The sequence below is a fragment of the Apteryx mantelli genome, chromosome 18, assembly GCF_036417845.1.
Source record: "Apteryx mantelli isolate bAptMan1 chromosome 18, bAptMan1.hap1, whole genome shotgun sequence".
NCBI lineage: Eukaryota > Metazoa > Chordata > Aves > Apterygiformes > Apterygidae > Apteryx > Apteryx mantelli.
In genome coordinates, this window is record NC_089995.1 from 18,487,413 (window position 1) to 18,502,211 (window position 14,799).

General features: G+C 60.1%; 1 protein-coding gene across 1 annotated transcript; it reads left to right on the forward strand.

Annotated features, from left to right (window-relative positions):
* Positions 1-731: 731 nt before the first annotated feature.
* On the forward strand, positions 732-14,090 carry FKBP1A (FKBP prolyl isomerase 1A). Its single transcript, XM_067307747.1, has 5 exons — positions 732-833; positions 925-972; positions 11,457-11,569; positions 12,360-12,512; positions 12,997-14,090. Exons 1-4 carry the CDS (start codon positions 797-799, stop codon positions 12,486-12,488), a joined length of 327 nt encoding a protein of 108 aa, XP_067163848.1. The 5' UTR covers positions 732-796; the 3' UTR covers positions 12,489-12,512; positions 12,997-14,090.
* Positions 14,091-14,799: the final 709 nt, after the last annotated feature.

A 14,799-nucleotide genomic window follows, 5' to 3' on the forward strand; every position in this document is an offset into this window, starting at 1 on the left:
TTCAAACCTGCACCTCTTCTGGGAATCGCAACTTCCAAGAAACCTGCCCTGGTAAATTGTGGCAGGTGTTAACCTTCACCAGCATGGTGAGGAGCAGTAATGGGGGCAGAGCTAATATAGATCTATTAGACAACATCACGTGTGCCTGACACTTTTGATTGAGGCAGAGCCTATTCTTGGGAACTGTGAAGAAAATTAGAGAGCGAAGCTGCGGCTGAGCAGCTGTCCTGGGGCAGCCCCATTTCTGCCTGGGGTGAGGCAATGGCTCTCTTCAGCCCGTGGTGGATAAACGGGCAAAGCCCTTGGTTTCAGCCAAGGGGAGGCTGCAGCAGGCCAAGGCCGGAGGGTGCGGAGGGGAGGCCGGGGCAGGGCGGAGGCGGGATGATGCTGTGGCCGAGAGGGTCCCCTCGGGCCGCAGCACGCCGGTGGCGGCACAGGGGCCTTGCGGCAGTGCCCGGCGAGCTCGGGGGCCGGTGCTGGACCCCCCGCGCTCTCGTTGCTTGTGCCCGACATAGCCCCAGTACAGCGCAGGGCTGCGGCGGGCGCGGGAAGCCCGCGCCGGGTCTCCACGGCAACCGAGCGGTGCCAAGATGGCGGCTCGGGGCGGGCAGGAAGGAGGCGGAGGGAGCGCGGAAGATGGCGGCGGCCGGCGGCCGAGGGCGGGGCGCGTCTAGGCGGCGCGGCGGGCGGGCTCTATGGCGGCGCGGCGGGGCCGAGGCTGCGCACACGTGGCCCCTCCTCCGTCGGCTGCGGGCGCTGCGGGAGCGCGAGCGGCACCGGGAGCGGCGGCGGCGGCATGGGCGTGCATGTGGAGACCATCGCCCCCGGCGACGGTGAGAGCGGCCCCTGCTCCCCCCCTCCCTCCCCTTCCTTCCCCCGGCGGGGCCCGGGGCCGCCCCGCTGACGGTGTGTGTCTCCCCGCAGGGCGGACGTTCCCCAAGCGCGGCCAGACCTGCGTGGTGCACTACACGGGTGAGTGCCGGGGCCGCGGGGGGCGGCTCTGTCCCGGCACCCATCTCACCCCCCCCTCCCCCCCCCCCGTGCCCTGGCTGCTCCCTGAGGAGAGCGGGCTCGGGGTGTCCCTTAGAGGGGGGGGGAGAGGGGGGGTGTCTGGCGGCCCCTGAGCAGTTTGGGTGTCCCTGGGGGGCTTGGGGGCGTCCCGGTGGGGCCTGTGGGGGACGGTGTGGGTGTCCCCGTGGGGCTCTGTGGGGGGGGGGTGTCTGGGTGCCCCTGTGGGGCCTGGCCCGTGGGAGGGGCTCTGGGTGTCGCTGTGGGGCTGGGGGCTCGCTCTGGGGGGGATCTAGGTGTCCCCATGGGGCTCTGGGGGGGATCTTGGTTTCCCCTGTGGCTTTAGGGGGGGGTCTGGGTGTCCCTGTGGGGCTGGGGGGGGGGGCTCTGGGACAAGGTCTGGCTGGTCCCTATGGGGCCTCCCTTGGAGGGGGGGGGGGGTCCTGACCGTCCCCATGGCGCTCTGGGGGTGCCTGGCTGTCCCTCCGGGCTTCCCAGGAATGGGGTGCCCAGCTGTCCCCGTGGGGCACGGCTCACAGGGAGGGGATACCCGGCTGCCCCATGAGGCAGAGCCCACGGGGAGGGGGTGCTCAGTTGTCCCTGCGGGACCGTTTTTCCCTATTGCCCCATCGGTAGCCAAGCGGGAGGGCCGGTGGGTCCCCTTTTCCCCCCCTGCATCCAGCCCTCTTTTCTGGGAAGCGGCCCGGGACCGCGCTCCGGCAGCGGCGGGCTGCCCCGTGCGGCACTCCCACCCGCAGCGACGGTGCGGGGGCTGAGCGCAGCGTGCGTGGGACGCGGCCGGGCTCAGGGGAGAGCCAGGTCCCGTGGCAGGGACCCCAGGGCCTGTGGGTTCGCGAGAGGTCGAGCTGAGACCCCGCACGCTCGGTGCTCTGATGGGACGTCGGCCTCTCCCTGACTAGCCGTGAACGAGCCGCACGTGGGAGGGCTGGGGCTTGCGGCACTGGAGTTCAGAGCTGAGTCTCTCCTGCCCGCATCCGTGTGCAGCTGGGGAAGAGGTTTCTGTAGCAGCAGAGGTGCAGCCCCGTCCCCGTGTCCCCTCTTTGCGGTGTCACCCACGGGGCCGGGCCCGGCAGGGTGCGAGGCCGCTGTGCTCCGTGCTTGCCGGGTCCGCCCGCTCTAGCGGGACACCGAGAGGAGTTCAGCTCGGTGTGGTTAATGTAAGGCGCTGTTTAAGCTTCACACGTGGTATTTCGAAGCAGGGCTGTTCTGGCAGCCAGGGTAGGTTACAGTCTACACGTTATATTCTAGCGGCTTTCTCAGAGCCTCGGCGGCAAATAAACCATTGCTGTCATGACCCTGAAAAATCATTCAGGGCCTAGAGGGACTTGTCCGGGGGGTCTGGTCTATCCGTCGGCTGCCGTTTGAACGGCTTCAGCTCAGCGTGTTGGCTGCTGCGCTCTTGGACAAAAATGAGTCAACCCATTTGTGGTTGTCTCTCTCAATAACTAATTCCAAGTCATTTGCTTCCCGCCCCCGGTGCTTTCTGCCCTCCTCTTCCTCCCAGCTGGGGGGGAGTCGGGGAGGGACGGTGCGATCTTCTGGAGAAAGGGGGCCAGGGTGTCCGTCTCCTGCCTCCCGGCTGTAGAAGGGCATCCCGATAGCTCTGCCCTTAAGACATAGAAAGGAGGGTGGGAGGGCAGGGCTGGCCCTCGAAGCCTGCTCCCGTAAGGGCTGTGCGACGGCTCACCGTCCCGTCCATCCACTTCTCCTCCTTCTCCCCGCTGTCCTTTCAATCCTGCTGTCAGGAGGGAGAGGAAGCAGCCCGCTCTCTCCCCTGGCCGCCTCTTCTGCCGGCAGCCCCGTTTCCTCTGCCGAGGGAAGAACAAAGGCAGGGCTGGCAGGCAGTCAAGTGGCTCGCCGGGGGCCAGCCCTCCTGCCTGCCAGCCCCCGGAGCTGCCCGGCCCTGCCGCTCGCCTCCCTGCCTTTACCGGAGCGCAGCCGCTTGCTCTTGCCGGCGGCTCTCCCTTGCCTCCGGCCGGCAGGGATGCTGGGGAGGAGCAGCACCAAGGTGCCGGCTCCCTGTCCCAGCCACGCTTCCAGTTTTGGGCCGTTTTAGAAGTAGGAGCCAGCGGCTGGACAAAACGCTGTCAGCAGCTCGTCCCCCGCAGGCCCTCCGTCCTAGCAGCAGCGAGCGAGCAGTGGGGCTTGGAAGCGGTTGTCTGTTTTTCCCTTTTTTTTTTTTTTTTTTTTTTTTTTGGTGCATGTGTCTTTTTTGTTTTTTAAACTCCTGACTTTACGTGTCCCTTTGGCCTTTATTCCCTCAGTTCCCTCGGCAGAGAGGTCTCTAACCCGTCAGCTTCGGCAGGTAGGGGAAATCACGAGCCTCTGCAGCGCCCGCAGGCCTTGATGCCCCACTTTCACTGCTGAAGCATTCCTTGCGCCTAGAGCGCCGCTAACCAAGGTGTGCCCTGCTGAGGGTAGAAGGGAATTTTGTTCTAAATAAATGTTAGAAACACTTGATTTCTCCAGCCCTGTGGCTTTTTCTGGTGCTTGCTGAGCCTGGAACGGCACAAATGACGGCAGTAAATGCGCAGTGCATTAGGTGCTATTCTCAGAGGCTCCTTCAAGAGCACCAGTGTGAGATCAATCCCCTGACTGCATTTTACTTCCATGCAAAAAGCTTCCGATGTGGGCACTGGAGAAATTCAGCCCGGAGCTTGGGTGCATTTAGTGTGGTATTCTCTAATGGGTATACAGTAATTCAGCTCTTATTGAACTCCGTTGAGTTATAGATTTGCTGTGACTCAATTAAAAAATATTTTCTCTACTTTGGAAAAATCTGGTGACCTGAGGGAGAAGGATTATTGGGAACCAGGTCACTTGGCAGTCCCAGCTGCTGCGGTTTGAGACTGGACTGAGAAATGCAGGATCTCTTGTGAGAACCGGGCTGGAGAGAATGAGGCAGTCCCGTTTGGTGAGGTGTGAGCAAACTACAGCATCTGTTGTTCTCTCGTGTTGGCTTTCGTTGCAGTGCATCTGTTTCCCAAACACGGCGCGCGAAGCGAAGCGGGTATTACGTTTCCCCACAGGCTGGGGAAGAGGTGCGTCTGGCAGAGCTACTGTTTGTAAGCCTGTGTAAAAATCTCCGCTCCGTGGGATCGGAGGCATTACAGCGCATGCGGCACAGAGGAGGGGTGAAGGGATGGCCTTTTGTCCCTGCCGTGGTTCGCGACCGCTCGCTTAATTTAGAGACGTCAGCTAAGTCATTTATGAAAAGTGCTGGATCTCTGTCCCTTCTCAGCCCAAAGCCTGCGTGTCCTGCCCCAGAGCAGCGCCTCTTTCCCACCAGGAACCCAGCTTGGTGGGGACGTGGTAGCAGCAAGAGCAGCCGTTTCATCCCAGGCACCTGCTCCCCGGGCGAAGCGGTCAGCCGGCTCCGACGGGGGAGCGCGGGGAGGCTGTGCTCGGGGAGACCAAAGATTGCTCGCTGCGGATGCTTGGAGAAGGAGGTCAGGAGCAGGGCATCCTTCTGGCCATCGGCTCGGGAGACACCGATCGCTCGCACTGTGGTTGCACCTGCAGAGGTGGAGACGCTTGGGGATTTGGGGGAATTAGACCTTTTCGCCTTCCGTCGGTCGCAGGTCAGGCTGTATTTTTTTTATTTTTTTATTTTTTTTAAAAAAGCCTTGCTAGCATACCTAGACTGAATTCTGAAGGGTGGTAGGGATTTGGGAGGTCGTCTAATCCATTCCTCATCCCCAGGCGGGATCGGCTGCCACGAGCCCTAGACAGATCAGTGCTCTTAATGGGAAATCCTGTCTCCAGCCTGAGGGAGGGAATAGCGGGAGTGCAGGGAGCACTGCTGGAGAGCTAATGCATTGGGGCTTTCAAACAAGCCTTTGATGTGAAATCTGTTGCAAAAGGCTGTTAAGGAAACTAAATCAAGGATGAAGTGCTCTTGCGTATTCAGAGCTGTTAGGAGTAGTTGGAGTGGGATCGGATTGTTGCTTTGGAGCGCTGAAGTAGGTTAATTGCGGGGAATGTGAGGATTGGGGTCTAGCAGCCCTGATCTTGGTTGTGAAGAGGTTGGGCAGTGGGAAGAGAAAGTGGCTGTGCTTGGGTCTGGCTTCTGGGCCACGGAGGAAGTGGTGGGAGACTTTGCAGAGCTGGACAGTTTCGTTTGCTGACTGGAGCGTTCCCGCGGAGCCCCGGAGCGCTGCCACGGCTGGAGGTGGGCTGAGGCCGGGAATTCATGCTTCCCAGTGCCAGGTGGGAAGTGGCAGGTGAAGAAAGCTGGTGGCAAGTGTGAGCTGCTGCCTGCGGGGAGGGAATGGTTGTCTGAGCGCGCGGGGGGGGCCGGGGGAGGCGTCGCGGTCTCTGCGGAGAGCTTGGGGAAACCACTGGCTGCAGAGTCGCTCCTTGCAGAGGAAACGGGGAGCCTGTGACCGCGCTGGGGAGGGCAGGGCTGGGGCTGACGTATGTCTGCTGCGGGTCGGTGGAACGACCTTGCCGCGGTGGCAGAGCGCACCCTGCTCGTACGCCTCGCAGAGCGGGGTGGGCTCGGAGCAGGATGGAAATGCTGGGAGAGGGACACTAGAGGAAAAATGGCTTTCCCAGGCCGGATCAGCAAAGACGGAGCAGCGATCCCCTCCCAGCGCCCTCGCGTTGGCGCGCGGGCTGAGCGCGGCCTCGGCTGCGAGCTCGGCCAAGCGCAGCCTCTCTTCCTGTTGTGCGCGCAGCACCTAGCACGGGGGTGCTCTCGCTGCGGCTTCCAGGCGCTGCCACTTTGCTACGACAATAGCAGACTGTCTGCGGTCGCGAGACATTTCCTACCAGGGCGTGCGACTGCAGAACGGTCTGTTATGGGAGCTTAGCACCTTCTCCTAAAGCATCCGTTCCCAAGCTGAGCTCTGGCATCCTCCCTTCTGCAAGGCCATAGCGAATGGTCGGCACGGCCCCGCTCCAGGCCCAGCTGTGCAAACCTGGCGGGCTGGTGATCGGGGTGGGCTGGCTTATGGGAAACAGTTGTGAGCAGCTCGCTGGCGCGGGCAGCTTGGACCCTGTGATCGAAAGCATCTGGCAGAGGTTGCTTGGAGAGGCAGGATGTAATCTCAGCTGTGCAGCCCAGTCCTTACGCAGGGGGTTGGAGCACGTGCTGGTCACTCCCAGCGTAGCTAGGGGTATCCCAGGGCCTTAGACAGGAAGGTTTTCCCATCCCATCCCTCAGTCCAGCTGCAGCAGAGGTGTCTGCCCCGGGGTGCTCTGTTCTGTCCCTGCCTCTCCTTGGGAAGCTGGGTCTGTGCGGGAACCTCGTTGTCTCGTCCTGCCACCTCTCGTGCGGTGACCATGCCGAGAAAGGCATCTTGAGCAAAAGAGGATGGAGGGAGAGTGGATGGGACTCCAAATTCCTGTTGGCAAAACCTGAAGCTGCCAATTTATCTAGAGGGCAGGGGGGCTTAGGGGCTGCCTCTCTGCGTGCCCGCTCCAGCGCCTGCTCTCCGAGAGGGAACTTCAGCCAAGTCGCGCATTGCAGCCGGCGTCTCCCGGCTGCAGCCTGCCAAGTGTGGCGGAGACCTGGCAGGGCTGCGCTGTCTGCCCGTCCTGAGCTGCAGCCAAGCGCTGTCGAGATGGGGCTGTTCTCCGGAGTCCCTGCTTCATCCCGTGTTACGTGCCCCCGGCTGCCAAGATACTGCCTGCTTCTAGCGTGACGCTAGCTAATGCAGCCCTGGCTGCAAAGCTCTGCCCTCTGCCTTGGCTTTGGTTTCCCTCGGACCCCTCGGTGTCTGCGTCTCCCAGCCCAGCCCTCCAGGGAGGTCGCGTCTTTAACCCAGAAGCCTTGGCACGGCCCCGATCCGCCCCTTTCCCCCGGCTCTCGCCTTTTGCCTGGTGCTGTGCCGGGGCGTGGGGGAGGCGGGTGCACGCAGGAGCCGCCGGCAGCGGTGCTGGCTGCGCGGTGGGAGCCGTGGCGGCTTTGAACTGCGCTGCTCGATCTCCGGTAAGCCGCCTCCTGCTCACCTGCGGGCTGTTGTGCAAGGCTCCCCTCCTCGCGGCGGTGCTCCGCAAGGCGGGAGCGCTGCCGTAGGGACGGTGCTCGCAGCAGGTGAGGCGTTGCGCCTTGCCCCGGCTGGCAGCTTTAACAAGCTGGGATGCGTCGTGGGCTGGCTGCTGCTCTTGGCCTCTAGTTGTTTGCAGCGTCTGGGGCTCTGGCAGGGCAACTGCATTTGCCAGAGGATGCTTTGCCTTAGTAATAGCTTTGAGATCTCGTTATCTCCTTGCTTGGGGATGGCAGGGATGAGGAAACGGGTTGCTCATACTTGTCCAAGGCTCAAGAAGTCTCCTGAGAGCCTCGCGGGCAGAGGAAGCGCAAGACGAGGATGCTCTCTCCAAAGGGTCGGAGCCTCTCTGTTTTCACCTCTGGTGTGTTGGTGTCTGCAGCTTTTCCATGTGGTGGAAGGAGCACAAAGTCCCGTGGACCTGCACCAGGGAGCAAGGTCGTGTTCCTGTGCAACTCCAGTGTCCTCTTGGGCTGTGCCGTGGTGACTGATCCCCCTTGGGCTGGTGTGACCAGCTTAGTCCATGTTAATTCCCCCTCTCCTGTGGCTGGGGTGCTGCCGGCTCTGAAATGCTTCCCGAGGCCGGATTTGGAAAGTTAAGCTCTTTGCAGGGGGGTGGCTGGGGAAGGCAGGCAGGCAGGCGCGTCGGCGTCTGCGCGGGGCCTGGCACAAGAGCACGTTGCTCCTGCGTGAGGTCTGCAGCAGCTCCCGCGGCGCTAACGATGCCTTTCTGTTTCTCTGGCCTTGGTGTTTCTGATCGTTAGGCGAGTTGCACTTCTGCAGGAAATGGATGCCCCGAGGGCTTCCCGCGCATACGCGCCTGCTGTGGCAAGCAGAAAAGTTGTCTGCTGGCGTGTGGTCTCTGGGGTTTTGGCTGCGGAGCCTCGCTATGCAAGCGTGGAGGGAGCGAGGGGAGAGGGCAGGCTCTTGCTTCCCTGTGCGCTCTGGAGGCGGAAAGCGCCCGCTCCTTAGCACCGGTCCCGGCCCGTGCGGACCATGCAACGTTCGGTCCTGCGGCAAGAGCTGGAGGAGGCGGGAGATGAGGAGCAGTGAAACCGCAAGAGCACGCTGTGCCAGGTAGCCATCACCCGAGCGAGACTGCAGAGAGAGGGAAGTAGGAGCAGCGGCTCTTCCTTCGAAGGTGTGAGTCACCCGCAAGCCCCGCCGTGCGCAGAGCGGCCACGCTCGGCCGAGCAGGAGGGGGAGCGTTTCTGCGGGCGCTCAGAAAGGAGGAAGGAAGGAACAAGATGTCTCCTTCAGCCTTCTGCAGCTGCCCGAGTTCATTGCAACACCTGAGGGTGCAGGGCCGAGTTCAGGGTCGGCTTGTCCCGCAGCAGAGCGGCACCGCCTGCTGCGGCCGGCCTGGCCTTCCTCGTGTCCCTGCCGGGGATGGGAGGGAGGCCGGCACGGCTGCCGCGGGGCACAGTGCCGGGCTAGGGTAGGAGCAGGCTCGGCAGTGAGAGGTTTATCCTGGAAGGAGGAAACGAGCAAACTCTGGGTTTATTATTCCAAAGTCCAGGGCTGTGGAGCTGAGCTGGTGCGGATGGTCAGAGCTAGAGGCCCTGGAAGGGAACTTTTTCAGGAATCAGGCCTTCCATGAATTTAAGTGCTTAATTCCACCCCCCGCTCCCCAAAAGAAACAGGAACGTGGCCTCGTTCCTGCAAGTGAACGAGCCTGCGGCACGCCAGTGCCACGGTTCCCCTGGGCCTGGGGACCGCTCTGCGCCGGCCCTTCACGGCAAGCCCGGCTCGGTGAGCTCTGTGCCAGGAGCCGGCACGCGCGGCGCAGCCCATATCTGCCGTCGCGCCCACGCTGCTGCCTGCCGAGAGCCGGCCACGCTTGGGGACCCGGGGATGGAGCAAGGCTGCGACCCTCGCGGCTTTCCGGGGGCTCTTGTCCTTTGACAGTAATTGCGATGCTTTGCGATGTGCTCCAAAACCTCCTGCGGTGCGTCGTGGAATAATGCTCCCTGCGCGGCTGCACGCTCCAGCCTGCTGCTAAGCCCAGACAGCTCCGAGGAAGGAATTGGCTTGCGCAGACGTTGGCGTGGGAAATAATCGCTGTGTGGGCGCTGCTTGGTGTGCGCAGCCCCGCAGTTCCCTTGTCTTTCAGAAATCAGAGCCCACGGAGCCTGGCTGAGCCTCTGGGAGGGGGTGGTTCAGCCGGGCTCTGCCAAGGAGGACCGAGCGGCCAGGTCTGCTTCTTCAGGCGCCCGTGTCCGAGTGTCCTCCCTGTCCCCAAAGGACGCTGGCCACAGAACTGCGGGGAGCCCAGGTCCTCTTTGCTGCAGCGTGGTGTTAAATTGGGGCAGCCCCGCTGGGGCTGGTGGGTTGGGAACGTGCAGGTGCATTGGGAACGTGCACGGCAGCGAGTCCGCGCTGATGAGCTGCTCCAGGAGAAAGTCCGGCCCCAGCTGGGCTAGGAGCAGGCTGCGGGCACCCTCCTCCTCTGGATGGTCGCGCAGGCCAGAGGTTTCAGTGCTCGCTGCCCCCGCAAAGGGGGTGAGTGTTTTTCCACCCCCTCCTTTCTGTTCAGTTTCTCCTCTCCCAGCAATCTGCCCCCGTCCAGGTACCCTTTCCCTAACCCCGCTTCCCATCGGTTTGTGGCCCAGACGGTCTGGCTGCTGTTCCAGCGCGAGCCTGGGCTGAGGTGTAATGTCCTGTCCTCTGTGCAGATGGTGCCTTTTCGCTCGCCCGTGGGCAGTGACTCATGATGTGCCCTGGTTAAGGGAAATCACTTCGGCCCGTGTACTGCTGAACAAGGCAACGGGTTTGTTTTTCAAGGCTGGAGCGGTTTCCATCTAGGAAAACAGGTTCTTGGGTTTCCTTGGGAAGCGGAGAAGTGAGAAGCGTTTGCAGTAGAGTTGATCGTTGCCCTCATGAATTTCAAACCACTCAGTGCTGTTAACTAGCCGCTGCCTGTCTGGTGCCACAAGCACGGGCTCTTTCTTTTTACGGTCATAGTTGCTGCAGAAGAGAGACGTGTCTGTGTTGCTCTGTCTAGGCAGGAAGACGGGGCACTTGTGACAGCAGATGGGTCCTGTAACCCTAGAAGCCAGTTTGCAGGCTCCTTCGTAATACTTGCGCTGGCTTAGCAAAGGCAATGCCCTCTAAGCATCTCGTGCGCACTGCAATCGGAGTCCCTGCGGCTTGGGCTCGCAGGCCCTCGGCTCGGATTCCCATACCTTAACGCCTGGAACGGCGCTTGTGCGTGTGCCTGCCCCGTCCTTGAGCCTGGGAAGCCGTGCACTGGCGGTGCTAACGCCCCAGATGCAACGCGTGCTTCTGCTAGGCTCTTCCCCGGGCTGCTCACGTGCACCTTGGATGGGCTCAGTTCCTAGGGTGGCTGTTATTTGTCCCGTAGCCAAGTTCTCCTTGCGGAGTTGCTGCTCCTATAAGGCAGCTCCGTCTCTGAGATTCCCCAAGAAGGTCACGCAGGGAGCAAGGGAGGGACCATGGAGAGGGGAGGAAATTCCTCCTTTGCTTGTGTTGGGGAGTTATATTTAGCCTTGTGGATATCAGCCTTGCTCAGCCCCAGTTATGAGACATGTGCTGTGGAACGAGAACTGCCTTGGGCATGTGTGTGTCCAGCAATTGGCACTGCCTCTCTCCGTAATTCCTGGGTATGAGTGTGATTTGGCTTGTGACCAGTGGGGCCGTGGCCGGGCATGGGAAGGGCTGGAAGCCGGAGGCAGAGCCCAGGCTGGGGGCAGGCAGTGCCTCGCTGCCCTGCAGTAGCAGCCCTGACTTTTTGTTTTGCCTTTTTTTGCCCCGTGTATGTGTGAGGATGAAAACCCGGAAACCTGCCTGTGGCTCATTTCCTGCCTGGCAGGCAGCGAGCGACGCATATTTCCGAGCGGGAGGCGGTGTTTCCTGGTGCTCGCAGCCTGGCAGGTGGGATGGGATCATTCCTGGGAAGCACCAGGCCTGAACCTGCTGCTGGGAACGCTGCAGGCTCTGTGCGAAATGATTCGCTTTGGAGCTTCGAGATGGGGAAGGTGTCCCTTGTCCATCTGCTGCCCTCTTCTAGCCTTGGTCCTACGCTAGCTGGGGACTTCTCTTTGGGTTGGAATGGCAAGGAGGAATAATCTTTCCCTGTCTGAGGGCTGCTCCTGTGTGGCTGGAGAGCCCCTGCCCTGCTCTCTGCAGTTCCTCCCCTGGTGATGTACCCTGGGAGATGCTGGTGGGGTGGGTTTCTCCCCCAGGTCCAGCCTGTGCAGGTGTTTCCCCGGGAGGGAGTAATCTGCGCCTGAGGAGTCTGACTCATGGCCATGTGAGCCCTCCTGGAGGGTGACTGTCACACGTTTAGATGGTTTCAGCTGCCAGGTCACAGCCTGTTTCACGTGGGCGTTGGGCTTGGCCTGGGGCTGGCTGAGTGGCTCCGTGCGTGTGTGCGTTACGAATCGCATCCCTGCCTCCCCTTTCTCCCCTCAGGTATGCTGGAGGATGGGAAGAAGTTTGATTCTTCTCGCGACAGGAACAAGCCGTTCAAGTTTGTGATGGGCAAGCAGGAGGTGATCCGCGGCTGGGAGGAAGGAGTCGCCCAGGTGCCTGGTGCTTCTGTGTGTCTCTGTCTCCCTTGCAGGGGCTGCTCAGAGCCGCGTGGCTCAGATCCGCAGTGTGGGCAGAAATCACAATGTGCGCAGCTCTTTCCCTTTTTTTTCTCCTGTGTGTTTTCCACCCCTCCACCCCCTCTGTGTTTGGAGGTGTGGGCGAGAATATCACCTTCTGCATTGCCACCTGCCAGATGGCAGGAATGGAGCAGGTCTGGGCCCCAGGAACACCTACAGCACGTCGGTGACTCAGCGGTGACATTTCTGTACTGAGTCAGTGCCGAACGAATGCCATGGGGAGTGCTCAGCGCCTCCTGCTCCGAGAGAAGACGGCTCCTGGGGCTGCGAGCCCACACAGAGGAAGGGCTGGTTTGCATGGCGTGGGTTCAGTCCCAGCATGCGTGACTGCAGTCAACTCCGTGCACTATCGGAAACGCGAGGCTTGTTCCGTGCGGTGCCCACGTTGTAGCGCAAGGAGGCCAGTGTCTTTAGGGAATGGCCTGGCAGTCCCTTCCTGCCCTATGAAAAAACCTGTGTGAAGGACATCTCTAGCCCTGCTCCCTCTGCTTAACGCCTGCTCCTTTTCCAGCCAGTGCTGCCTCCTTCTCCCTTCTCATGTTCTTCCCGTTCCTCTTCTGTCCCCTTGTGCCTTTGTGCAGCCCAGGTCCTTGCTCTTACCCCCTGGAGGGAACGGAAGGGGACAGACCTGTGTCTCTCCTGCTGTCTCTCACCTGGTGTCCGTGCGTGTTTCCTGACATGCCTGTGTTTCTCTCCCTGCTCCCAGATGAGTGTTGGTCAGAGGGCGAAGATGACCATCTCCCCAGATTACGCCTATGGCTCTACTGGCCACCCAGGGATCATCCCACCAAATGCCACTCTAATTTTTGACGTGGAGCTCATGAAATTGGAATGACCTACCCCAACCCCCTGTCCTTGGGTAAGGAGGGAGAAGCAGCTGATGGGGCTAAGGGAACACTTCTTCAGGCCCCTCTCTTTGGCCTCAGGCCAGCGTGGGGAGGTGGGATGGAGATGATGGTTGTCGGGATGCATGAGAAGGATGGGGCAGGTTTCTAGCTGCGGGTAGAAGGCCTGTTGCTCTCAGGACACTGGTGATTTGGGGAGCACATTGATGATAGAAGCAGTGTCCTGCCTGGCAGGCTCAGGTCTCCTGCACTGTGTCCTTCCACAGCAGGGCCTGGCTGCCCACTCCCCCTCGTGATGGCCCCGGTGCCTCTCTTGCCTTGCTGAAGGCCCATTCCACCTACATAATTGGGGCTTCAGTTCTGCTTTGAGGGCACCATGCGGTTTCTAGTGAAACTGTGTCATGAACACACTTCCTCCTTGGCCGTGGCTTTCTCCTGAAGGCTGCCAGCTTCTCTGCCAGCAGCTTCGTTACGGTGCCTCTCTTCTCTCCCAAACAGGTTTGGCACATGGAGGAATCCAGAATCTCAGCTTCAAGAAGAATGCACATGACTTTGTACGGAGCTTTTCCTGATATTCCACTACACTCATTGTATAACCTTACACCTTGATTGAATGCCTTTGGTCACTAAGCTTTGCGTCTGACTCTTCCTCCTTGTATCGTGTTTTTATGTCTTTTTAAACTATACGCCGTAAACCTCAACTCTTTTTGGGTCAAGTTCTTAATCTTATTTTTGTTCCAGGTGTAGACTACGTTTTACCAGTAGTACGCAGATGGCCTGACCTTAGATAGGAGTCGTTTGAACAAAAGGAAACCTGTTAGTTAATTGTTTTGGTGCCGATCTCTATGGTGTGTTAAAACCATAAATTGCTGCTGCTGCAAAAGCCATAGCAGAGTGAGGCTGTCGAGGCTGAATGGATGCGGAGAGCAAAGTAGCGCTAGGATTGTGTGTTAGTTACCCTGCCTGGAACCGGGGCAATGAGGAAGCAGTTTGTCCTTTCCTGGCTTTCTGGGGAGAGGACAGCATCGCTGCATGCACAGTGTTTTTCCTCCCGGGAAGCTGGGGCTGCTGTACCCCTCCTTCCTCTCCCAGCTGTTGACTTCTCCATCTCATGGTGGACCTTCCGCCCACCTGCCTTTGGATTTGTGGAGATCATTTTCTCTTTAGCCATCAGAGCTCCGCAACTACCTAAAAATCCAAGAACTCGCATTGAGCTTTCTTTAAAAAGGAAAACAAAAGGCAAAAGGAAGGTGCTGTCTACAGGGGAGGTGGCAGGGCCGGTGGGGAGTCAGCTCAGAAGAAAACGCCCCCCTTCTACTCTCTCCCCCCTTGAAAGGAAACATCAGACCCCAGTTGTCCCCGGTCTGAACATGCCTGACCGTTCTCTCCTGACACCTGATGCTGGTCATCGCCGCTTGTCTGGTCTCATACGATGCATAGCTTCCCCCTGCTGCTGTCCTATCTGCCCCCCTCCCTCCGCCCTGCGTAGTGATTTGGTAAGAGAAATTGCCGCCGTTCACTTCCTTCTCCACCGCGTAAAGGTATCAAGTTTTATTATTGCAATAAAAATGCTTTATGCTGGCTTTTCTCAATTCTGTGTGTTGGAGATTTTTCCCTCGCCTGTCTGCTGCTTAGCGCTGCGGGTGCGCTCCCGGGGTGCTGACGCCCTTTCCGTGGCCGGAGGACGCTCCGGAGGTGAGGAAGGGCTGGTGGTTCCCTGTGCCGGCTCGCTTTGCGGTGAGGCTCTTGAGCTTGGCCCTTCGGGGGCAGAGGGATGGCTGCGGCTCGCTGGGCGCTTTGGAAAGGCGGTGGCCTGCCAGAGTTCGTTTGCATAATTGTCTTACCATAAACCTATTAAGTGCTGCCTTGCAGGCAGCGGGTCAGCGTCACGGGCGCGTGTTCCTCGTCGTGGGAAATGCTTGCCATGGCAGGCACGGGCACAACTAGTTCTCTGCTCCTTGGCGCGGTTTTTGACTTCTGTTATTGCTGCGTGTAGCATTTGGCTGGGATTTATATATATATATATTTCTGTCCAGTGGTTAGAGGAGAACTTTAGAGGCTGGATGTTGCTACGTGTGCAGCCTTGCTCTTCCAGCAGCTGGTATTCACAGGTCAGATCAGCCTGGACCTTAAAAAGCTGGCGCCTGCCTTAGTGACCTGGGTGCGGATGCTTCCTTAGATGTGCAGGGCCTTTTCTCCTTAGAAGTCCTCGCTAGGATAGCGGGCCTTGGCCGTGTCTGCGATCTCTCGCCTAGCCTGGAGAGCGGCGGTTGCTGAGTCTGTGGCTTTTGGACTGTCGTG